We start from the raw sequence: 27053 nt of genomic DNA, 5'->3' as shown, positions 1-27053 counted from the left end.
AAATGAAGTTCGTCCAATACTACCTACATACATAAATTTTATTAATTATTCTAAAAAATAACGAAGTTGATAATCTGTAAGGTTAATATTATACTTCCTATACATACATATTATTTTTAAGATATTTTAAAAGTATCTGCTTATAAGTATGTGTTAAGAATGTACTTATAAGTATGTGTTAAGAATATTCGATAAAGGTATATTCTAAGAATAAACTTTTACGAATATTCCGAGATCCTACGTACACGAAAGTACTGAGTATATTCGGTACGAGAATATACTTTGAAGTATATGCAAAGAACATGAAATTTAGAATGTTTTTTAAGGTACATGCTATGCTTGTACTACTCCTGTACTAAAAAGAATATACTCCGACGAATGTTGGTAGTATATGCTTTGAACTTGATGCGAACATCATTGTTATGTGGGATGCCCCCCCCCCCCGATAATTTAATAAATTTGCTGATTTTTCGTTACTAGACAAATAAAAATACTTTAATCACGATAAGTTTTGAATGTCCTGATTTTACCATTTTAACCCTAATTGTTAAAAAGGCATGTATCAGCTCTTGGTGTTGAATTCATGCTGACCCCCGCCACCGAAAATTGGTCCTGGATCCGCCCTTGTTCTTATTGTATTATAATTATGGTATGCCTTTTGTGTCTTGGTTGACAAGTAATTCAGGTTAGCTTTTTTTTGTTTAATATTTTAAAAAGTAACAAATATGGTTTGTTTTTAAATAAAAATCTTGAACACTGATTTTTTGAAACTGATTTCTTAAACAGATATTCAGGTATTATCTCCAATTATTCTATATTATGAAATATTAAGTAGTAAACTCTTGATCTATTTAATATAATACGTCGATATGCCCTTAGTGCTTAATTTAGTATACATACGTAATATAAGGCACTCTTATTAAAGCAAAACAACTTTTTATTTAGAACTTTGGAAATATAAAATATAACAGTGAATATCTACTATAATATTCTTACTTTATAACACTGCTTGTTAACGAAATGAAAGTATTCGATTTTATTCGTTTGATGTTGAAATGTTTAGAAATTATACGAAAAGGATGATCATTTAGACAAATTTCTTTGAGTAAATAATTTAGTGCTTGGTTATTTACACAATAATCAAGCTATCAATAATTTGGAGCAATTTCAGTATACTTGGAGAGTCGTTAATTATTTATCCTTTCATTAATATCTCGCAATTTGTACGAAAGTATTAAACGATAATTAATATTCCTTTATATTTCCTTCTACATCATTCAACTATTCATGGAGTGACAGAATAATCTGGGATAATATCATTTATTAACAAGGTATCTTACTTGAAATACAGTGTGGATGCTAACGTTATAAATGTCTTGGCAACAAATATTTATCGGATTTTTTATGAAGAAAGGACCCCGCAATACTCCCTATAAAGGTGATCAAAAAGAAGTCTCGCAAAAATATCGATACAGCCCAATTACAAGACGAGAAAGTTAAGGAATCAGTTCAAAGACAACTGAACGAAAATTTAATTTGAGAAAATATCGGTGAGAATGTCGATGAGGGCTTAAATAAAATCGTAACAACAGTAAAAGAAATCTGTGTGAGAAATTTACAAGGCAGGTCAAAGCTAAAAGAACAGGCTTGGATGATAGAAGACATATTGGATTTGTTGGAACAACGGCGATTAGCGAAAAACAACGAAACACTTTATAACAGCACCCAAAAAGAAATTCGACGTAAAATACGAGAAGCAAAGAGTCAACATCTAGCCAAACAGTGTCAAGACATTGGAGAACTTGAAAACAAATATGACACGTTTAACATGTATAAAAAAGTGAAAGAAGAGACTGTTATCTTCAATAAGAAACAAACTGCATTGCTACAAGATGAACATGGTAAAGTAATATTTGAAGTAGAGAACAAACTTTAAGAATGGGAAAATTACGTTACGAACCTATTCGAAGACGATAGGAGTAGTTCACCACCCGATATTACTAACTGCGACGGACCCCTAATAACACGCTCTGAGGTAATAAAAGCCATACAGTCATCAAAAGATGGCAGAGCGACTGGCCCTGATGAAATTCCAACTGAAATATACAAGCCCTTAAATGATAGCAATGTTTTAGAGGCTATAACTTCTTTTTTCAATACCATTTATACCAGTGGAGAACTTCCTAATGGCTGGTCTAATTTACTGTTTATAGCTCTACCTAAGAAGACAACAGCAAAAACCTGTACTGATTATAGAACCATCAGTTTGTTAAACCATTTATTGAAAATTTTTCTGAATGTAATACATGGTCGTATCTACAATAAATGTGAGGAATACCTTGATGACACACAGTTTGGTTTCCGTAACGGGTTTGGAACGAGAGAGGCATTGTTTGGAATGAACGTACTTGCCTAAAGATGTCGAGGTATATCTGTAGACATATACTGTTGTTCTATTGACTTCCAAAAGGCATTCGATCGTGTTAAGCACTCTATATTGATCGAAGCTCTAAAAGACATAGGCTTGGACGGCAGAGATGTTCGAATAATTTCAAATTTATATTGGAATCAAACAACATCAGTTTTAGTAGATGGTGTGGAATCACAGGCTCTTAATACAGTAAAACCTGCCATATCCGGATCAATGTGGCGACAGACCGATCCGGATATGAAAAAATCCGGATATCAAGACCACTACTTCTTTTATAGTCTCTGAAATGTTATCTCCTTCATACATTCCAGTCATAGACACGTTTTATAGACTCTTTAATACCTTGATCCATAGACTGACAGAGGGATGTCACATTTGGGGGCAAAAAAGATACTTTATTTCGTCACCTTTTAGTTCTTTTGAGTAGGGATTAGAGGGTGCGTTGTCCAACAGCAGGACTGCTTTTCTCGGTAAATTTTGGTAGATGCGGACGGCAGAATCATCCGGATATGGGGAGGTCCGGATATGACAGGTTCTGATGTGACAGGTTGTACTGTATTAAAAGAGGAGCACAGCAGGGATGCCTCTTGTCACCACTGCTTTTCAACGTTTACTCCCAAAGAATTTTCAGAAAAGCTCTTTCTGAAAAACAAGAAGGAATACTTGTGAACGGTGAAGTCATCAATAATTTGCGATATGCGGACGATACAGTACTCCTAGCTTCTAGTCAAGAAGATCTGCAAACACTACTTGATAGTGTAGTTGAGAGGTGTAGGGAGGCAGGTCTGGATCTGAACATACGGAAAACCAAAATACTTGTAATAAGTAAACAGCAGTAAGTATATAAAATCGTCTATATATGTAAATAATACCAAACTTGAGCAAGTTGATAAAATCGTTTACCTTGGACAGCAACTAAATTGTAACGCAGAAAGTCACGGCGAAATTAGATCTAGGATAGAGCAGGCTAGAGCTGCTTTTAGAAGGATGTCGAAGGTGTTATGTAACAGAGACCTAAAATTGGCATTGAGGATCCGCCTACTTCTCTGCTACGTGTTCTCAGTCTTACTTTATGGTGTCGAGTCCTGGACTATGAATAAAATCGATCTAAATCGCCTTGAGGCTTTCGAAATGTGGTGCTATAAAAGAATTTTAAAAGTTTCCTGGGTGGAGAAGATTCGAAACTCCACAATACTAGAACGTCTCAGCAAGACTACTGAGATCATAAAAAGCATCAAGCAGAGAAAGCTGGAGTACTTCGGACATGTAATGAGAGGTCCCAAATATAGGTTGCTACAAAATATTATGCAAGGAAAAATAGCAGGCAAGCGCGGTCCAGGACGAAGAAGAACCTCATGGTTGAAGAACTTGCGAGATTGGTATGGTGTTGATACAAGTATGCTCTTTAGGGTGGCAGTGAATAAAATTAGGATAGCTATGATGGTAACCAATGTTCTGAAAAGACATGGTACATGAAGAAGAAGAAGAAGAAGAAGAAGAAGAATACTCCCTATGGAAAAGTGGCCCTGGTCAACTTTAACGAAAGTTTGCTCAATGATTGTTCTCAGTGCGTAGATTAAAAAAGTCAATGGAACCTGGGTCTCAAAAACTATTATTCTGAAGCTACAGCCTTCTGAAGTTATTGGATTCAGATGCTTGGTTTACATTAAGTGGTATTAATAGTTTAAAGAAGAGAGACTCATGTTCATCATGCATATTTGCGTGTTGCATATGAATTCGTGGTCAAAAATAGAAACATCGCATTATAGTCTTCAGAAAGCCTCCGAAAAGTCCTCAGAAAACTGAAGGAGTGCGATAAAAAATGTGCTACTAGAGCGACATAAGAATTATCATGGTGTCATGAATGCTTCACACTTATCCAATATCAGTATAGCTGTAGTTCCATCTTATCTTTAAAACACTACTGAACAGTGGTGGATCTACTGGAGAAAAAGGCTAATTCCCCCTGACCTCGTCACATGGTCCAGAATTAAAGAAAAAATTGTTGAAACATAAAATACATTAGCTGACATAAAATTTAAACTACAAACAGACAAATTCAATCCAATAAATTCTATAGTTAGGAAAATTAAGGGAACTTATTGCATAAGTTATTATCTATGTCCTTTATGTAGTTTGGGTTTATCTCACTGGTTCACTGCTACTGAAGCGCCTTCAGAAAACCGAGGAACAACCACAACAAGTGCTGCTACAGCAGCACAATACATCTCACATTTTCACGCATACGCATACAGAATAGAGTACGTCTAAAAACCATTAGATATGCCGACAAAGCAATAGTTTTTGCAAATAGCTGATGATAGAACATAAACTTGATCTCAATACGAAAAAAAAAACAAAGTACATAGTAGTCAGTAATAGCAACACTTTGTTAGTACAATTAGTAGTAGATCGTGTTAGAATAGCACCCAGTCAAATAAGGTTTATTGTGCAAAACATTGGATCGAATCTAGTTGTGACATAGCTCCTTGTATTTAATTTTTTTTCTAAAATAATATTAAAAGATATTCTGCATAATATGCAGAATTTTTATGTAATAAAGTGATATTTTATATAAGGTATTTTTATGTTATATATTAGGCACATGCAGCAAGTGTCAATGCCAAGGTTCATTTTTTAACATCATGATTCAGCGTTTTTTAAAATCAAATGGTGCTGTGGCTGAAAGCAGGTTTATATTCTGTATGCCGTATGCGTAAAAACGTGAGATGTCTTGTGCTGCTCTAACAACATTTGTTGTAGTTGTTCATCAGTTTTCTGAAGAGGCTTCATTATCAGTGGCGGAACATTTGTCTTGGGGGCGGGGACTTCCAATAACACACCAACCAAAAGACATAAAACAGATAAACCCAAACTACATAAAATACATAGATAATAACTTATATGCAATAAGTTACCTTAATTTTTCTAACTATCGGGCTTATTCGGTTGAATTGGTCTGTCTGTTTTTCACGGCATTGAATTTATATCAGCTAAGGTATTTTTTATGTTTCAACAATTTTTTCTTTAATTCTGGACCGTGTTATGATCCCACCTCCCCCCACCCTAGAGACGGCCAGTGTTCAGTAGTTTTCTAAAAATAAGGAGTAAATTTATGAAAACATGATATTATGTCGCTCTAGTAGTAGCACATTTTCTATCGCATATCTTCAGTTTTCTGACGACTTTTCAGAGGTTTTCTGAAGACTAAAATACGATGCATCTATTTTTGAAAATAATATGCATGATGTACGTGAGTCTCTCTTCTTTAAACTATTAATATTTTCGTTCACTTGACCGTGAGTTAGTGCATTTAAAGTAAACCAAGCACCTAAATCCAATAACTTCAGAAGGCTGTAGCGTCAGAATAATAGTTTTTTAGACCTAGGTCCCATAGACTTTTTAATTTACGCACTGAGAACTATCACTGACCAAATTTTCGTTAATTTGACCGGGCCACTTTTCCACATGGGGCGTGTTCTTATGTAAGTATTTAAAAAAAATATTCTTACTAGATATATAATTGATTAAATTTCACTCTATTTTAGTGTTTTTTTTTAATGGAGTCCATTGGTCCATTTGAGAAAGAACAGATCGATTGAGAAGTCTATATCATTCTGTTCAGGACTGTACTTTAGACCAGTTAGGTGACGCTTTATCTTATTCTTATTATAGTTGTGCTGATGAAGCAGAAATAAAAACGTATGTTCTAAAAGTTTTGGCACAAAATATTGATCGAATTTATTTGTTAACGAAGAAATTTATTTCAACACTAACTAGTTATCATAAATTACAACTGTTTAGTAGTTCGGTTTTTGTTGAAAGGATTCAAGAACAACCCTAATAACACCAAACATTCCATGTATGTTCCTAGAATGTACACATATGACATTGAAAACATTCCTGGAATGTCCTCAAAAGCACAAGAACGTCCCCTAAATGTCCCAGGAAAGTCCTCTGTCAGCATTTTAAACATTCCCTGAATGTCTTATTGGAACATTCCATGAATGTCTACGAATGTTCTTTGGACATTCTCAGTATACTTTTTAGACATTCCCTGGATATAGTCGATGATGTGACATAATACCTCCGATTTGATTTTTCATGAATTTTGTAAGAGAGGCTAAAAAATTTTTTTAGAGTCACCTCCTGTTTTCATATGATATTTTTTGACATGTTTTGAAGTAAATTCAACTATCTATTTACTACAAAACATGTCAATATTTACATGTGAAAACAGGAGATGACCCTGAAAATGGTTTTTCGTGTCCAATAAAATTCATGAAAAAGCAGATAGGAGGTATTATCATATCGCCGACTATATACCAGAAGTATATGTGGCCATACCAAATAATACATCCTTGATAAATATAAACATTTTTATTGCACAAAATCTTGTCATATATTTTTTTCCATAATCATCACTACGATGATGATCCATTGTATTGAATTATACCGAGTGTCGCAATAAGAATGGCTCTCGGCCATATCTCAGGAACCGTTTATAGTACAGCTTTGAGAAAAATATATTTAGAACAAAAAATGCCTCGGGAAAAGCCTGGAAATTCGGGAAAAAAAAACAAAATTCTACAAAATTTACCAAATGAAAGGGCACTGGAAATCCAATCATCGTATTCTCCATAAAATTCTGCGCATATTTGATTTCACAAATTTAAGTCTACTATTGCAAATAAGAGGTGGGGTTGAGTGGGAACCTTCTTATGAAAAAATAGCTGTAGTCCGGTTCTGCTAAATAGAATTTTGCATACTTGGTCTTGTTGAAAACAGCTCTTTTTCGTCAATGTAAGTGTCTTATTTTCGAAATAGCCTAATAGTTATATGCAAGCTAGGAGGCGTTATTTAATTATTTTCAGAAATCTGGTTTTCTTTGGAAAATATTAAATACAAGTATGCATTTTTAATCCTGTATTATAAGATCAGACCAAATTATCAACACAATACCGAAAACCGCATGTCGATACCTTTTTTCTATCTCGAGATATCTTAAGAAACGTGTAAATTTTAAACAACAATTTTAAACAACGTGTTAATGTCACCGGTAAACGAAGTTAAGGAAAAGTAGTGTGCTATGGAAAAAACAAAGAAGCATTTTCCAAATTTAAACGTATATAATTAATTAAAACAACAATTAGACAAACAAGACTATAAAATATAACAAAGAAATAAAAGCAACTACTTAGTGACGACCTAAACATTCAAATTGTTGCCCATCATTTTCGACGCAAGCATTTACTCTTTCAAGAGTATATTGAATAGCAGTCTCAATTTCTGCTTTCGCAATGCTTTGAATGGCGTTTCGTATTCTCAAGATTCTAAATCACGTTTTCTCGAGTAGTGGGCCTAGCGGCAAAAACAAGGTCTTTAGTCGGTCCTCATAAATAAAACTCTAAAACAGTTAAATCTGTTGCTATTCAATCTGCTCTTGAAAGAGTAAATGCTTGCATCGAAAATGATGGGCAACAATTTAAACATTTAGGCAGTCACTAAGACTAAGTAAGTAGTTGCTTTTATTTCTTTGTTATATTTTATAGTGTTGTTTGTCTTATTGTTGTTTTAATTAATTATATACGTTTACATCTGGAAAATGTTTATTGGTTTTTTATATAGCACACTACTTTTCCTTAACCTCGTTTACCGGTGACAGTAACAGTTATGTTTAAAATTTTCACATTTCTTAAGATATCTCGAGATAGAAAAAAGGTATCGACATGCAATTTTCGGTATTATGTTGCTAATTTGGTCTAATTTTGTAATACATGATTAAAAATGCATACTAGTATTTAAGATTTTCTAAAGAAAACTAGATTTATGAAAATAATTAAATAACGCCTCCTATCTTGCATATTACTTATTAGGCTATTTCGAAAATAAGACAGTTACATTGACGAAAAAGAGCCTTTTTGCAACAAGACCAAGTATGCAAATTCATTTGGTAAATTTTGTAAAATTTTGATTTTTTAATTTTTAATATTTAATTACGCCCTCTAGCGGTGGACCTACAATTATGAAAATCATGTCCAGGCTTTTCCCAAGGCAACTTTTGTTATAAATATTTTTTCTCAAAGCTGTACTATAAACGGTTCCTGAGATATGGCCGAGAGCCATTCTTATTGGGACACCCGGTACATTACAATTACAATCTGGTCATAACTGACAAATAAGCAATTTTAATTTAACCTAAATTACTACTGTTCTTTAAAATGAAGATCTTACCCCCATAGCGTCTCTTATCTAATGTAACAAGACACTATGCCCTGCTTTTCACTATCACCTATCACTCAAACTATTTCAAAAGGCCTTGTCCTCTTCAATCTTCTAGTTTGCCCAGTAGTATCGAGGAGCTGGATTTCCTTAATATTCTCGTACTTATAAAGTTGTTGCTCGCGACTTCCTGCCATCTTCTTGCTGATTATATCTAGGTTCCATTCCTAGGTCCTTATGTAAATCACTGTTTGTCACATACCAAGGAGCATCTACAATATTTCTCAGTATTTTGTTCTGGAATTTTTGTATAATTTTTATATTACCTGGTCTAGTACACCCCCATAGTGGGCATTCATAAATCCATACGGGTCTTAATATTTGTTTATAAAGTAATAACTTATTATGCATCGACAATGTGGAGTTTCTTCCAATTAGCCAATACACTTTTTCTATCCTTCTTTTGCCTTTCATAGCCACAAGGCTATACGTTTCCTTTCTGGTTTTTTTGTAAACCACTTTCAGCTGATTCTAAAAAAAATTAAAATGAATGGTAATTTTTCTATCCTTTACAATTAAAAATCAAAAGAAATAGGTACTATTTACAGGTAATAATATGCATAAATAATTCGTTTCATAAAGAATAAAGAAAATTTAAAACGGATTTTATAATACTTACATAATTGTTTAAACAAAAAAGATCCAGCCAGAGTAAAACTAACAGACAGAACAGCAATAAAAGTCACTAATTTCCATATTCCCAATTTTATTTATCTATGCATTTTCCAATCAGAAATTTTTAGGTTATCATGAAATGTGATGACCACGCGACCTTACATAGATACACGCGCGGCAAATTTGAAAATGAACGCAAATTGAATAGTAAATGGCCTCTCTTGCAATATAAGACATTGGTAGTATGTTCATAGAATGTCTTGTGGTAACATTCCACCAATAATTTAATCAGATGTTCACCGAATGTTCCTTGAATGTCCAGGACATTCAAATATTAATAGAACTTTAATAGTACATTCCTGGAATGTTTTGTGTTGTTAGAGAAAGACTGCAATGGTCTGGTCACAGACGTAGAAGTGAAAACTATGTGGAACGAAGGATAGAGCTGTTAAAAGTTTATGGAAGGAGAGGAAGAGGAAAACCGAGGAGAATCTGGAAGGGCTGTGCGACAAAAGCGTTTAGAGAGAAAGGTTTAGGTGAAGAATACACGATGGACAGAAATGAGTCACGAAGAAGAGTAAGGAAGACCGATCTCTGAAAAGGGAAAACTGAGGAAGAAGAAAAAGACGACGATTTATGTTTCAGGATCTGTTAAGGTTTTATAATCCACTTTTGGTTTGTCGAGGGTCGAAATGTTATTACTATGGTAATTAATCAGGAATCTAAATATTAAGGGAAAAGGCGCAAAACGTTGCCTGTCAAAAATTTCAATGCGTTTTAAATGTACTAATTTTTTTCAAATCCTGAGAGAACTAATAAATATTTTTCAAAAACTTAAACGCAGAATGAAAGATTACATTATTACCGAGGGTCGAAAGTTGCTGAAAACTTCTTTAAGTAAGTTTTATTTAATAAGTTACAGGGGAGAAAATAAAAGATAAAATTTAGTGTGATTTTTAATTGCAAATATTTCAGTCCAGAGGTAGCAACCTACGCATTCTCTGAAGAACCACTAAAAAGTGGTGAAATCGTCGATAAGAATGCTGGTTGCGCTCTCTGAAAAAATTAAGACAGTTTTGGCTTCGCATTGCCACTGAATAACACGACAATGTCGGTGCAGTAAGGCTGCCTTGCAGTGTACTCACTTTGTGCTTGTGGCGATATTTGTTTCCACTAACATATTATATTACTTTGAATTTTATCTTCATACATTGTATCTTTTAGTCGACTTTGTTAATTATAATATGAATATAATACACATAGTTTCAAAAGTTATGCATCACCCCTCGTATTCACGATGTTTACGCTTTTATAAATCCGTATCTTTATCACATATTTAATGGGCCTTTTTTATAAAAAATATACCATTTTTGGTTTTTATTTTATTTGATTACCCATTTAATTGACCCGGTTTTGCCAAGGTGTAAAAATTTTAAAAATTTATTCTGGTGAAATTTTTGAAAACGTGATTAAAAATGAATCGACTTTAATTTCTAAGTTCGACCGTATAAGAGTTATCGATTTAGTTGAAGAAGGCCATTCACAGCGGTTCGTGGCGGAAAGAGTGGGTGTTTCTCAGAGTGATGTCTCACGGATAGGGAATAGGTTCCTGGAGACAAACTCGTTACGGAATAGAGCTCGGTCTGGTAGACCCCGAGTTACCAATGATCGACAGAATAGATATGTCAGAATTTCCATCTGTAGAAATTCTTCTATGTCTGTATTAGACCTCCAAAGAGTATTCAGGCATGCTACAGGAGTCAGAGTATCGTTGGCTACAATAAGAAGAAGAATTTTAGACACAGGTTTGAGGAATCGTCGACCAATAAGACTTCCTCACCTACAATCTAGACATGTTTTGGACCGCCTCCAGTGGGCTCAAGAACATATACAGCTCCCCCAACAGTTTTGGAATTTTGTGCTTTTTTCAGACGAGACCAGAATCTGCTTAAATAGTGATAACCGGCGAATTCGTGTGCGGCTAGTTGTGCAGCTCTTGTGGGCTCTCGCCACACAAGAATTCACCGGTTATCACTATTTAAACAGATTCTGGTCTCGTCTGAAAAAAAGCACAAAATTCCAAAACTGTTGGGGGAGCTGTATGTGTTCTTGAGCCCACTGGAGGCGGTCCAAAACATATCTAGGTTGTAGCTGAGGAACTCCTATTGGTCGGTGTCTCCTCAAACCTGAGCCTAAAATTCTTCTTCTTATTGTAGACAACGATACTCTGACTCCTGTACCATGCCTGAATTCTCTTTGGAGGGCTGGTACAGGCATAGAAGAATTTCTACGGTTGGAAATTCTGATATATCTATTCTGTCGATCATTGGTAACTCGGGGTCTACCAGACCTACTCTATTCCGTATCGATTTTGTCGCCAGGAAACTATTCCATATCCGTGGGACATCACTCTGAAAAACACCCACTCTTTCCTCCACAAACCGCCAAGGGCCTTCTTCAACTAAATCGATAACTCCTATACGGTCCAACTCAGAAATTAAAGAACGATTCATTTTTAATCACGTTTTCAAAAATTTCACCAGAATAAATTTTTCAAATGTTTACACCTTGGCAAAACCAAGTCAATTAAATGGGTAATCAAATAAAATAAAAAACCAAACTGGTATATTTTTTATAAAAAAGGCCAATTAAATATGTGATAAAGATACGGATTTATAAAAGCGTAAACATCGTGAATACGAGGGGTGATGCGTAACTTTTGAAACTATGTGTATGTATTATGATTAAATTACTTCTTTTAATAACCCTGTCGCAAAAACCTGCGTCTTTAACCTTGACACTAAAACATGAAACTCCTACTTTGAACATTTTACGTCTGGGTAAGTTGCCCCTCCGACCACCTCCTAGTAATTATATTAGACCTCCCATCGACCCAAATTTATAATTTTCAATGCAAACAATTACCTAACTTAGACTTACTTTAAAATGTGTAGTTTTACAGAAAAATATCCGCACAAGAATACATGTAAAGATAGGTAATTAATAGGGAGCGGATTTTATGCTAAATGCATATTGCATGCATATTTCGCATATTTGAGAACTTTACTAAATTTTGCATATTTTTAAAGAAACATGCATATTTTGTGCCTATTTAAAAACATTTAAATCCAAAAAAAATTTAATTGAAATTAAATTTTTAATTTGACACAAAATATTTCGCCGCACAGGCTGTCCTATCTATTAATTCGAGAACTACCTGAAGAGAGACGGCTCATTCACTGCCTTTTTATTTTTTCTTAGAAAATACCAGATCTGTACATTACACAAAGTACTTATAGTGCTTATAATAGTACGCCGTTATAAAATGGTTGTAGGATGTTAAAATGATGAAGGATGGTTTACCGGGAAATCAGAAATTTATTTACTTTTATTATATTTAGTACAATTTGTATCCCAATTTAGTAGGTACCTATAATTCTGGTTGTTCTTTTAAATCCCCTATTGTTAAGAGAATTTACACCGTTAACCATAGTTTTATGATTTTCTAACGGAAATTGAAATATTCATGCTTTAGATCAGATCCCGTCTTTAAACGGCTTTAAAACTTTGGAGGACATATGCGAAATTTTTAATGGAAATTTTGAAATTGATTTTGGTGCAGACTTTTCGGCTTTAACAAGTTAAATACGCCCCAATTAGTTATGTTGGTGTTGAAAGGAGTTGTTCAAGTCATAAAAATATTTTATCTGATCAAAGAAAATGTTTCCCCGTAAAAAATTTGGGAAACACACATTGTAGTGAATTATAATCGAAGATATATTTAGTGATATTGTTGTTTTATTTTAAATAGGTAACTATTGGTATCAGTTTTTGTAAAAAATGTGAATAAATTGCATATATAAAAAATAATGGTTTTATTTTAAAGATAATAAATAAGATTGCCGCCTCCTATAAAAGAACACCCTAGAATAGAATAGAACAGAAAATTTGTGGTTTCTGGAAATGTGCATTTTTTGAATTTTTGTGCATATCTTGCGCATATTTCGTAATTTTTTACTGCATATATATGCGCATATTTCATCAAAATTGATCGCATATAAATCCGCTCCCTAGTAATTAACATAATAAAAAAGTTCAGAATATTCCCTAAAAAATATTTTACGTTCTTTTTAATGGCGGTATTACTTTTTTGAAAAATTAATCTATACAGGGCGAAAAAATTGGAAAAATAACATATTTTTACATAAAAAACTATAAAAAACACAACTTCCGGTAAACCTATTCTTCCAGTTTACGACATCGATCTTATAAATCACAAAAACAACCTGTGTACCAAATTTGGTTTTAATCGGACTTTTTGTTCAAAATATATCGTGCTATTAGACACATATGTATAGTCGTTATTTTGAATGTCCGCCATTTTTATAAAAGGCAAAATCTGAGATGGCCTCATATCTAAATTTGAACCTTTATTATGTTTAGTATATGTGGACCAAATTATATGCTTGTATCATTAAATGCACAATTCTTATAATATTTGAACGAATCTGCCACACTAATTGAAAATTTTGACAGGCGACATTTTGCGCCTTTCCCCTTAACAAATTCGTTAGTTTTCGAAACATTTTATTTTTATGTTTTTACTTGCATATCTTATTTGTTTCCATACTAATAGTTTTTCCTAGCCTTAAATTTGCTTCTTGTTGTCTCATTTTACTTTTCTTAATATCAGCTGCCTTTCTAAAACTCGAGTTCTTCTCGAATATTCGCGAATATTCGCATGTTTTTGCATATTCGCATTCGCATCCGCATTCGCGAAATTTGTGCGAATGTTTTGCGAATATGAAAACCAGAAAAAAAATAATTTTAAGATAGTATTGGGTTAATAGAATCAAAATCTATTCACTTCTCACCTTTTTTTATTACGAAAAGGTAACTTAACCTCAAACATGCAGCTACTCTCAAATGGAAATATGCAGGACACAATAGCAGACAATGAGACGGAAGATGGAATGAAGCGATAACTCACTGGAGACCTTGGGACTACAAAAGAGGCAGACCACAGACGAGATGGTCGGATGACCTAAAAAGATACGCAGGGAACCAGATCGACAGCATTAGCACTGAACCAAGAAGAGTGAAAAAATGAGGGGGAGGCCTACGTTCAACTTTGGACAAATGAAGGGCAATAGATAGATAGAACTTAACCTTGTATAATCACATTATCAGCCTTCACTTTTTTTATTATTTGGTATTATGTAATAAAGCTTAAGATTCAGATTGGCTTACACTAAATATCAATTAAATTTTCATTATAAATTTAGGAAACATTACAAAAATAGAAACAAATTTAAAAAAACTAAATGTCGGTAGCAGATATTCGCATTCGCATTCGTATTCGCGAATGTTCAAAAAATGACATTCGTTACATCACTAGTTCTTACTTTTAAGATGCGTAAACTAGACGGAAAAAATCTATTTGACGTTGTGATTTATGTGAGCATCAATGTTATTCCGGCACGTACATACTCCGAAACACATACAGAACTCCATCACGTCCATTTCCCGTTACCTTTGCAATTTCTCCTGCCAATCATGGTGCTGGCGCTACATACTATCGAACCAAATTAACTTCGAGCTCCGATGGGCAGCGAGCAGCGCCATTGATGAAGTTATCAACTAATTGAGTTACAACATACACACCCCTAATGAAGTGTTGGCTTGGCATGAGTTCTACTCATTCCATGGAAAAATCAGTTCTATTGCGTTTTATAACGAAAGTAATGGGCTAGTTGAAGTTTACTCACAATATAGACCCTGATTTACGGAATACGTCATTCAGTATGATGCAAAAGTATGGAATAAATTCATTTATTCTAGAAAGAGATGACTTTTAAAAAAATCTTAAAACACGTCCATTTTGATTTTTGATTGGCCATCAATTGCTATATTAAATGTGCTGAACATTACGTAATAATTGTTAGTGTAAGGACGAAATCGACAAGTTTTTAAATAAAAACCGAGGTTACGGGATACCCCACTTGAAACGTTTCCTAATGGCTTTTGCAACGATGCAATTATTGCAATTATTTAAATATTTATTTGTACAATGTTAACCTGTTAATTTATTATTACAATTAACTTATAATAAATGTTTACTAATGTTTACTAATAGACTATTTTGCAACAATAATTCAAAGATGTTGCAATGAGAGAGACGGGCAGTAAATTCTTCCCTAAAGTAAACGTCCAACACATACAGTGTGGCAAAGCCAAATGGAATAAATTTATTATTTTGTGAATGAACGATTTTGGAAATAAATCCAGAATAGGTCGATATTATTTTTACCTCCTATTAATTGGCTTATAGATGGCTATATATGAAATAACGGCATAGGAGCTTGTGAACAGTAAAAATACATATTTCTCTTTAATTTAAGGGTAACAGAACAAAATATCCAAAAATTTACATAGGAGGTTGGGAACTTTCACCATCGATATCATACTAGTGACGTCATCCGTCTTGGCCTGATGACGTAATCGATGATTTTATTAAATAATGAGAATATCGGTCGTGTGCTAGTTCATTTGAAAGGTGATTAAATTCTCTTTCTCTCTCTTTCTCTCTCTCTCTTTCTCTTTCTCTTTCTCTTTCTCGCTCTCTCTCTCTTTCTCTTTCTCGCTCTCTCTCCCTCTCTCTTTCTTTCTCTCTTTCTTGAAACTGTAGTCACTCCGGCTCTTTCCCTTATCAAATCGTTCCTGATCCTGTCCCTTCTAGTCTTACGGAGCATCCACTGCAACATTTTCATTTCAACTACCTGTATCTTTAGACCAGGGCGCATCGGTAAAAATATTAGTACATTTGGACGTTGAGAGGTGACTCAAATTTTTTTGCATAAATTACTTGAAAATAACTCAAATAATAATATTTGAAAAATGAATAACCACTTTCAATTTCATTCTGGTGGGATATGTTATATGCCATTAGAGTGGAAACTTAGTCTAATAATATTTGAGTTATCCTCCCTCTCAAAAAGGTCCGGAACATTGTTTAAATAATCAAAATGTCAAAAAATGAAGGAAAAATTCGGTATTTTTCTTCGTTTTTGATTATAACTTTAAAAGTATTCATTTCCCAGAAAAGTTATACTGACATAAAAGTTGCGTAATTAAATTTACTACAATATAGAATTGGTCAAAAATTAAAAAATAGACACCCTTGTTGCAAAATAGCAATAATTGCGAAAAAAACATACAAAAACAAGTATTCGCATTTTACGTTTTTCAACCATTTATGCTACACTTAGGACCTTCATATTTCACCCAGAAAAACTCTATGATATAGTAAAATAACACTGTAATTTTTATTAAGATCGACTTAATAGATTTTGCAAAATAAATTTTGCAATCCAGCTTTCGCAAAAAAAATTCATTTTTTCAAAATGTTACAGGACTGAAAATAAAGCAGATAGCAAGTTTAATTTTTTTTTCCATATAGACGTGTACTGTACCTTTCATTTACAATTTGCAAAACTAAAATCGATTAACTAACACTTTTTATTTTTTTAAGTAAACATTAATTATTGGTACTACGCGCAGGACAGCGGATATATTGCTCTAATTGGGCATTCCAATGACCTTTGATAATGATTGATACATTTTAATTTTTATTACATTTCGATATAAATAAATAAATTTGTTTATTGCAAAATAAAAACACATACTCTATCCTTTGAAATAACACTTTTTTAGCAAAAACTTTCTTTGTTCATATATTTTAACTTAGAGAATAAAAGTTTATTATTTTTAAACATTTGCAATTGTTTAAACAATATTTCACAAACAGTAATAAAATTAGTTTGATTTTTGTTTAATAAAAATATTAAAATACAACAAAATATAGAGTAGGAAAATAATTTATTAGATAAAGATTGGAAGAAATTTTGGTGGAAATCAACTTGTGTGAATCGAACACCGCTGTCCTGCGCGTAGCACCAAAAATTAATGTTTATTTTAAAAATTTCCTGACGCCGTGGTAATTAATTGATTTTAATTTTGCAAATTGTAAGTGAAAGGTACAGTACACTTCTATAAGCAAAAAAAAATTCAACTTTCTATTTGCTTTATTTTCAGTCCTGCAACATTTAAAAAAAATGAATTTTTTTGCGAAAGCTGGATTGCAAAATTTATTTTGCAAAATTTATTAAACCGATCTTAATGAAATTTACAGTGTTATTTTACTATATCACAAAGTTTTTCTGGGTAAAATATGAAGGTCCTAAGTGTAGCATAAATGGTTGAAAAACGTAAAATGCGAATACTTGTTTTTGTATGGTTTTTTTTTTGCAATTATTGCTAATTTGCAACAAGGGTGACTATTTTTTAAATTTTCAACCACTTCTATATTGCAGGAAATTTAATTACGCAACTTTTATGTTAGTACAACTTTTCTCAGAAATGAATAATTTTAAAGTTATAATCAAAAAACCAATAAAAAATATCGAATTTTTCCTTCATATTTTGACATTTTGATTATTTAAACAATGTTCCGGACCATTTTGAGTGGGAGGATAACTCAAATATTATTATCTGAGTTATTTTCAAGCAATTTCTGCAAAAAGATTTGAGTCACCTCTCAACGTCCATCTCAAAACAGATGCGTCCTGGACTACTTCTTTTCCTGAATCTTCTTGAAAGGCCACACTTTACCGCCTTACGTCAACGCAGGTCTCATCACACTCATTATTTCTTTCCTTTCAGCAATTCCCCAAGTTTTCGATCACATAGTACCCTGCTCATTCATTTTTAGTTAAATTGACCAGCTTGTAGCCTTTAGCCAATTTCTTAGTCTGTCTATATTGAAATGAGCCCTGACCACTCTTCAGAATCTTGAAACTGAATGTTTAAACTTCAGTTAAGACAATTGGCAACCTCAAAAATAATAATCTACAATATGAGGTTTCAAGTCTCGAAAATGCCTATTTTCGAATTTTTCAGATTTTACATCGCTTATAACTGGAAAACTATGAACTGAGAAAAATGACAGTAGAGCTTATTTGTTTATAATATGCTATAAAACCCAAAAAAAAAATTTCGGGCAAAAAAGATAATTGTTGAAAGTTTACAAAAATTGTTTAAACAATGTCTGCATAAAAATTTGCCCGGTACCCTTTTGATGTGTTTAAAGAATCCTGCAAAAGTTGGCTAAAACGTTTTATAAGTTAATTACATGGTAAAAAAAATAATTGGTATTTTTTTAAATTGGTATGTATTCATAAGGATATATGTAGATATAATATATATGAAATATATAATATGTATAATATATATGTTTTCATAATATGTACAATTTTTGTGACTAACTTTTATTGCTACCTATTACTATAGCGGATCAACTCAGCTTTATCACACTTTAGCAATAAAAGTTAATAACAAAAATTGTAGCCAACTTTGAACTTCACATTACAAAATTAGTTAGAATGTTACAGAGTGTTCGATAACATAGTGGCAGAACAATCTTTTGTTTTCTTAAATGGAACACCCTGTATTTTATTTTATATTCGAAATCTCCTTAACTTCTTTATCACAAAAATATAAAGGTTTGTTAAAAACTTAAAAACCTAAAAACAACAAAAGTCCAGGAGCGACAGAAATAACAGTTGCAATGTTAAAGGCAGGAGGAGAACAACTGTACGAGCAACTATATGGGCTGGTGAAAAAGATATGGGAAGAGGAAAAAATGCCCAATGACTGGAGGCTGGCTAGAATCTGCCCCATACATAAAAAAGGATAAACAAACATGTGAAAATTATAGGGGAATAGCACTCCTAGAGATAGGGTATAAGATATTAGCATAATGCATACGTGGAAGACTGAACGAATTCATGAAGGATACTGTGGGTGAGTACCAGGCAGGCTTTCGATCCAACCGTTCGGTAACAGACCAGATTTTTACGCAAAAAAATTGCTATGAGTACAAAACTACTCTGTATGTGCTGTTCATAGATTTCAAGCAGGAATATGATCGTATAAATAGAAAAGAAATGTATCGTGCTCTGAAAGAATTAAAAATTCCGAAAAAATTGATTAGCTTGATTGAAATGACGTTGACAAAAACGAAAAGTGAAGTAGTGTGGAAAGACGTCTCAGAGGACTTCGAAATCAAACAAGGACTCAGGCAAGGTGACCCGATGTCAACCACGTTATTCAATCTTGTTCTTGAAGTAGTAATGAGGAATTGCAGCATAAAAATGGAAGAAACCATATTTAAAAATGAACATCAATGTATAGCTTTCGCGGATGATCTAACAATGTTAGCAAAATCAAAGAAAGAATTGAAAAGAATTGTGAAAAAAATAGAAAAAGAAGCAAATAGGTTTGGCTTAAAGATAAATGAAAAGAAAACTAAGTACATGATAATGGGCGATATTATACAGGGTATTTACAAAGTTATAACCAATTTTATATGAAAATCGTAACAAGTTCGACTCACTGTATCAATAAAATTAGCGCAACAGCAATGGATTATTGGTGTCGTTTTTTTTATTTATTGTCAAATTTTTCAAAAATAATTGATACTGCTAATTTTTATTATATATAATACAGGGTGAGTCAAAACACAAGTACATTAGTTTCTCAGTAATTTTAAATGGAACACCCTATTTTTTATATCACCATCGAAAAGTAAAATTACCCTACTTTAATTTTTATATAACATTCCCTATGTCTAAATTTATGAGTTTTCGAGATATGTACTTTCATTTTTTAGAGCAAATTTTTAATTACGTGTCTAAATTTTTCCAAATTTTAAGTAAGCTATGACAGAACCGTTTTTATGAAACGTAGCTTTATCTTCAAATGCGTACATTATCCAAGATATCTGTTGATTGATTTTATTTAAGGTCCATTCTCAAAAAAATATTCTCTTTTCAAAATCTTCCTGAATTAGTACTTGGTGCATTTGAATGCGTAAGTTTGCATTCGTTTTTTTTTCAAGAATTTCTTGCACAGAGTAGTAAGTTTGTTCTTTTTCTTTGGAAATAATATTTCGTATACTTGTATGTGGATTTTTAATAACTGCCAGCAATGCACTTATTTTGTTTTCCATTGTTACAGTACTTTTTGCTCGTTCGTGTTTTTCACACATTACTGAACCAGTGCGGTTAAACTAATCCTTTTAATCTTTCAAAGCTTGATGTTGTAGGACAGGTTGTCCAGGGAACCGTTCATGATAAATTGTTACTGATAATAACGCATTTTTATTGCACTCCATAAATATCCAGATCATATCTACCATTTCCTCGACAGTAAAATTCATCTCAACTATTTAATAACACAATAATAGTATATTACGCAACGAGCATTTAATGATGGTCATTATGAACGAGCCGCCTAGCGGCGAGTTTCGTATAGAGTACGAGCTTCATAATGATAATTAAATGCAAGTTGTATACACGATTTTTTCTATGATCATTCACAACAAAAAATGTATTCAAATTTATTAATTTTGTAAAGCAAACAAATTAAGTTAAGTAGTTTGTCAGTTTAAGCGTATGTATTTGACTCGCCATTGGGCGTGTGCCACCTTTATCGCGAATGCCATTATCGCGATTCTATTGGTTAAAAATCTGTATCGTAATGAAAATCTGTATCATAATGCAGTTCATTATGATACAGGTAGTGACATCATAATTGATATATTATAGTATGAGAATAGAAAAAAGTGTTATTATGATGAACTTTTAGTTTTCGACAATTCAATCATGGCTTGCTTAAAATTTGGAAAAATTTAGACACCTATTAATAATTTGCTCTGAAAAATGAATGTACCTATCTATGAATTTCAATATAGTGGATCACCCTGTATTTGATATACAGAAAATTAGCAATAGCAATCATTTTTGAAAATTTTGACAATAAATAAAACAATATGGCATCAATAAACCGTTGGTGTTGTGCTTATTTTTATTTATACAGGGAGTTGAACTAGTTACGATTTTCATATAAAATTGGTAAATACATACTTTGTAAATACCCTGTATAACATAACAAACCGTTATATTTTTGTGATGGAGAAGTTAAAACATAAGTTTTATCTGCCACTATGTTATCGAGCACCCTGTAACATTATAACTAATTTTGTAATGTGGAGCTGAAAGTTGGCTACAATTTTTGTTATTAAATGCTATTACTATAGCGGATCTACGGATAGTACATTCTTTCACGGTTTTTGTTCTAAATTTTAAAGAACCGCTTGGATTGACAAGAAATTTGGCATAAGCATAGCTTACATGTCAAAGAAAAAAAGTGATATTGTGCCGATGTGTGCTTTTGCCATCGAGGTGACTTTCACCCCCTCTTGGAAGTGAAATATATATGTCCAAAATAAGTCCGGAAATAGGTTAACTGACTAATTTTAAGTAACTTTTGTTCTATAGAGCTTGTTTGCCAAGTCAACACTTTTAGAGTTATTTGCGAGTGAATATGTTCATTTTTCAACAAAATATCCACATTTTTAGACGGTTTTTCGCAAATAACTTAAAATGTAAGTATTTTGTCGAAAAAACGTTCTTAGCAAAAATATGGCCTGTAACAAAGTACAACAATGGTGTACGCGTTAGGTCTCTGTACCTCGTAGAACCAGAATTATAGCCAATGAAAAATAGATTCATAATCACCAATTTTCGAATAGAATATTTCGACGTGAAATTTTCAAAAAATTAAGCACTTTTTGGGGAAAACTCATTATAACTGTTTTAAAGTGTTTAAAAAAGCTTTATTTCTGTTTTTATAAAAAGTTTCTAGCATTAAATTTAAGCAAGTTACGCTCAAAATAAATTTGGTCCCTTTTGTTTTGGCAAGTAAAAATCGGGAAGACCACCCCCTAATTAGTAACTTAAATGAAATTAATCGTTACCGCTCCACAAATTATTTTACTTATGTTGTGTTTATATGATCTGTAAGTTTCATCGATTCAAAGTGCTTATTTTTAAAAAAATTTGGTTCTAAAATAAAATTTTTAAAAATTTTAATTTTAAAAAATATCATTTTTTTCAAAATAACTTAAAAATTGTTAGAGATACCAAAAATCTCGAAACACAAAAAAAGTCAGCATTGCTTTTCTGAATATCATGTGTTTTTTTTGTTTTTCTGTAGACAAAAATTGATTAAGATTTGGTGTTTCTAAATTTGCATACATTCGTGATCAGTGACTCGTTCAACCCGTTTTAACTACAGCTCTTTCAATAATAAGGACTTTGAACCGATGAAACTTACAGATTATATAAAAACTATACACACACGAGTCAAGATACTTGTGATGTAACGATTAAGTTCATTTGAGATACTAATTAGGGGAAAAATTTTCCGATTTTTTTACCATAAAAAGGGACTAACTTTATTTTGAGTGTAACTTGTTTACTTTTGATGCTTGAAATTTTTTCATAAAACAAAAATGAAGCTTTTTCTAAACACTTTAAATAAGTTTTAATGAGTTTGCCCCGAAATGTGCTTCATTTTTGGTTATTCCACGTTAAAGTATTCCATTTGGAATTTGACGAATATGAACCTATTTTTCATTAGCTATAACTCTGCTTGTACTTACTAGGTATAGAGACGTGATATATACACCATTTTTAAAATTTTTTACGGGTTATATTTTTGCTAATAATGTTTTTTCAACAAAATACTTACTATTTGACTTATTTGCGAAAAACCGTCTAAAAGCGTGTTATTTTGTTGAAAAAATGAACATATTCACTGGCAAATAACTCGAAAAGTATTGACTTAGTGAAAAAACTCTATAAAACAAAAGTTACTTAAAATCAGTCAGTTTATCCATTTCCGGACTTACTTTGGACGAATATTTTTTCACCCCCAAGAGGGGGTGAAAACCACCCCCAGGGCAAAAGCACATATCGGAACAATATCACTTTTTTTCTTTGACTTGTTAGCTATCCGTATGCCAAATTTCATGTCAATGCAAGCGGTTCTTTAAAATTTAGAGGTTTTGCAATATTTTACCGTCAAATAACGTACTAGGAGCTTTATCACACTAATCAATTACCCTGTAGATATATTTGGTTTGCCTATGTCAACAGTACTTTTGTCTGAATGTAGGATGTACAGATCTGGATTCGATTTCAAAAATTTGTGTGTTTTTTCAAACATGTTAAACTGATTTGGTTTGTCCACTGTTGTGTGAATACGCCACTATAAATTATAATAAAAATTTCATATTTTGACATTTTGATGTCGCGAGTCGCTAGTATTTTTTTTTTTCAAATTTCAATCCAAACTTCAAAAACAAAAATTGTGGTTTGTATGCTATATAAAATATTCAGTGAAAAATCTGGCAGAGGTAAATAGTTTTAAAACCATACTAAAGTATCAATAGTAGGTATATTGTACAACAAGTGAGGAGAAAAAAGACATATTTCTCACAAGCGCAAATCAAGCGAGGCAGAAACCAATAGAGAAAATTGAAAAAAGAAAACTGAATTGGTTTGGACATATAACTAGGATGAACGAGAACAGACTAGTAAAGAAGGTGACAGATGCCAAAAGGCATGGGAAAAGAAAAAGGAGCAGACCTAGAAAGGGGTGGATGGAACAAATCGAGGAAATCGGGACAAAGAGACGGAAAACAGTGCAACACATGAAGGAAATGGCAGGAGACCGGAAGGCATGAAAGAAATGGGTAAAAGATCGATAGGTGATACCAAAGTCCGACGCTCTTATAGGGCATAAAGACAACGAGAAGAAGAATATTTATATACTTTATTTATTTAAAATTATAATTCACAGTTATATTGAACAGTTTTAAAAGGCAATTCTTGGTAAGTTTTGCTTCAACACATTTTGTTTGAGAAAAATAATTGTGTTTGTATTGTGCATGTTACCGGCAATGGCCAACTTTTCTCACTGCAATGGAAGACTTCATTTTGAATGAAGAAATACTTCGTTTTGAATGTATGTAAGATGTAAGTAGTGAGAGAAGTAGCACATAGCACATTGTATAGCATCCACATAAAAACAATTTGTTTTGTAGGTTACGTCATTGTGGTTGTAAAAAAACTTTTTAAGATTACATTATTTATTTTGTTGTTAAATTTTTACCAACGGTACCGCGTACCAAAAAAGCAGTTTATTAATAGCAAGCTGAACATTTGTTAATAGCTTAACAGTGTCTGGTCGGACAAACTTAGATGTATGGGAGCACTGGAACAGGGGAAGTGTTAAATATGGAACGTGTCATCCTGACAAGTTTATGATGGTGAAAACTAGCAGGTTGTTTTTAGGTTTATTCAATATCAAACTTTATATAATATATGAAAAAATGTTTGTCCGACAAATATGATAAGCATTTTAATAAGTTCGACACGTAGAACATGCCAAATGACAGGAATTATGTTGGTGTTAATAGCAGTCTAATTTTTGCATGAGAGTTTAATGAAAAGATAACATACATGGGCAGGGCCGTGCCGTGCTATGATGCGGTGAGGCAGTCGCATCAGGCGACATCACAAGGGGGGCGGCATAATCAGTAAAATCAAAAAAAAAATGTCAGATTGTGTAAAATATTGTCAGAAACTATAGAAAAAATGAAAAGTTACAGACAATATGGCTAATGACCAAATAAAAATTTAATGAAATTGGAGAAAATCTTAATATAAGTTCCGAATTTCCAGGTGAAAATGAAATTAGAGCCAGGAGAAAAAAGCGTTTATGATTACTAAAAATCTGTGGACGGCTTAACAGATGAAGCTAATTTAAAATAAGTTTGTTCATCTATAGTTTAGACTTTAGACATTGCTATTAATTCTTTGATTGATCGATTTTCGCTTCGAGAAACTCATAATAAAAATTTTAAACTTTTATATGATATTTTCAAATTGAGGGAAATGGATAATAAAACACTAGAACAATATCGTATGCATCTTCATTCAATACTTTCAATAGAAAAAGAAAAGGAATCTGATATAGAGACAAATGATCTTCTAGAAGAATTGCGTGATATATCCCAAATGATACTTGAGGTTTTGAACTATTTCTGCCAAAATGACCTAATTTCTTTATACCCGAATGTAGTAGTATCACTAAGAACTTTATTAACACTCCCTATCTCGGTAGTTAGTGAAGAAAGTTTGAAGTGTTTCAAAATTAAAAATTATTAAAAACTATTTACGAATAAGACAAACAAAACTATAAAATTTAGCACTTATTTCAATAGAGTCCTCACTAGCTGCTAGACCTATCTATCCCCATTCTGATTGACGAGTTTGTCAAAATTAAAGTCAGAAGGGTACATACTTCATTTAATTTACAGTATGTTTTGTTTTTAAAATAAAAGTTTTCGTTCATTTTGTGTACTTTTATTTAAGGGGGTAGGCGCAAAATCTTGGTCTAATGCTAATTTAAATAGATTCATTTTTTCGAATTCTGAGAAAACTAATAAGTATTTTTGAAAAATTTAAACGCAGAATGAAAGATTACATTATTACCGAGGGCCGAAAGTTACAGGTGAGAAAAATAGAAAATTTAGTGTGATTTTTAATTTCAAATATTTTATTCAAAAAAACTTTTTGTTCATTCTAAGCTCCTTTTGCTCCTCGATAATAATGTATTCTTTCATTCTGCATTTGAATTTTTCAAAAATATTAATTAGTTTTCTCAAGATTTGAAAAAATGAATGCATTTAAATAGCAGTGGATTCCCTTAGACCCCCTTAGGCGCAAACAAGATTTTGCGCCTACCCCTTAAATAAAAATAAAAGTAAGTTAAGTTTCAATAATATTTAAGGGCAGCATTTCGAAGACTTGCATCATATTGAAAAGATGTACCGCACGGCTCTGTACATGGGACGTTTTTGTAGTCTGATGTCCGAAACCTGTAACCGGTTCCACAATTAAAACTTCCCCTATTCCAGTGTTCCCGTACATCAAAGTTTGTCCGTCTCTACACTGTTAAGCTATTAACAAATTTTCAGCTTGCCATTAATAAGCTTTTTTTGGTACGCGCGATCCAGGCCTAGGGTTACATGAAATGTATTATACTCCCAGGGTTTTAGTTAACACCAGGATATACTACATAATATATTCATTTGACGTGGAAGCATTGCTGAGATTACTATAATATATCAATTCTGCTTACCTGTACATGCAACACACAAGTCGCGATTAGTAATCCTCCGCTCGTAATACTAGCCACCGTTAAACATGATAGATATAGAGCGTGTTTCAAACGTATGCAATATCTCTGGTAAAGCGTTTCCAGCTCCATCCCATCCACTGTAACAAGTAATATCAATTAGTAATCAAGAAATCCTTAATAATCAATCAATAACATTATATTATAAAAAACAGCTAAATAAGTAAAACAATAACTGTTTCAAATAAAATAAAAATGTATACCATTTTTATTCAGCTGCAATGCGAAGGCAAAACGGTCCTATTTTTCACTCAGAACAGAGAGCGCTCGAAGCTCTCGGAGTTTCGTCACTTGGCGCAGAGAGCAGCAAACCTACGCCTCTCTGATGATGACTCCAATTAGAGTCGAAAATCTTCGATTTAGAGTGCTGCATGCTGGTTTCCGCTCTCTGTTCTGAGTAAAAAATAAGACAGTTTTAAATTCGCATTGCAACTGAATAAAAATGGTATATCTTTTTATTTTATTTTATATTAGTTTTACTCCATTGAGTCCATTTTCCGTTGGAATTTACCAGCTCAACAAACGGGGTCGTGAATTTTAAGTTTTTGAATTCCCT

General features: G+C 32.6%; 1 protein-coding gene across 2 annotated transcripts in view; it reads right to left on the bottom strand.

Annotated features, from left to right (window-relative positions):
• LOC126881922 (adenylate cyclase type 2-like) overlaps positions 1–26573 on the bottom strand; it is an 860562-nt gene extending 833989 nt beyond the window's left edge. For both annotated transcript variants that reach the window (XM_050646657.1, XM_050646658.1), the window contains exon 1: positions 26441–26573. In XM_050646657.1, coding sequence (XP_050502614.1) covers positions 26441–26569 — 129 coding nt within the window. In that variant the 5' untranslated portion in view covers positions 26570–26573. The remainder of the gene's footprint in view (positions 1–26440) is intronic.
• Positions 26574–27053: the final 480 nt, after the last annotated feature.

The sequence above is a fragment of the Diabrotica virgifera genome, chromosome 3, assembly GCF_917563875.1.
Source record: "Diabrotica virgifera virgifera chromosome 3, PGI_DIABVI_V3a".
Classification (NCBI taxonomy): Eukaryota; Metazoa; Arthropoda; class Insecta; order Coleoptera; family Chrysomelidae; genus Diabrotica; species Diabrotica virgifera.
Note: the sequence above shows the minus strand (reverse complement) of the source record. Positions and strands in the feature narration are given on the sequence as shown.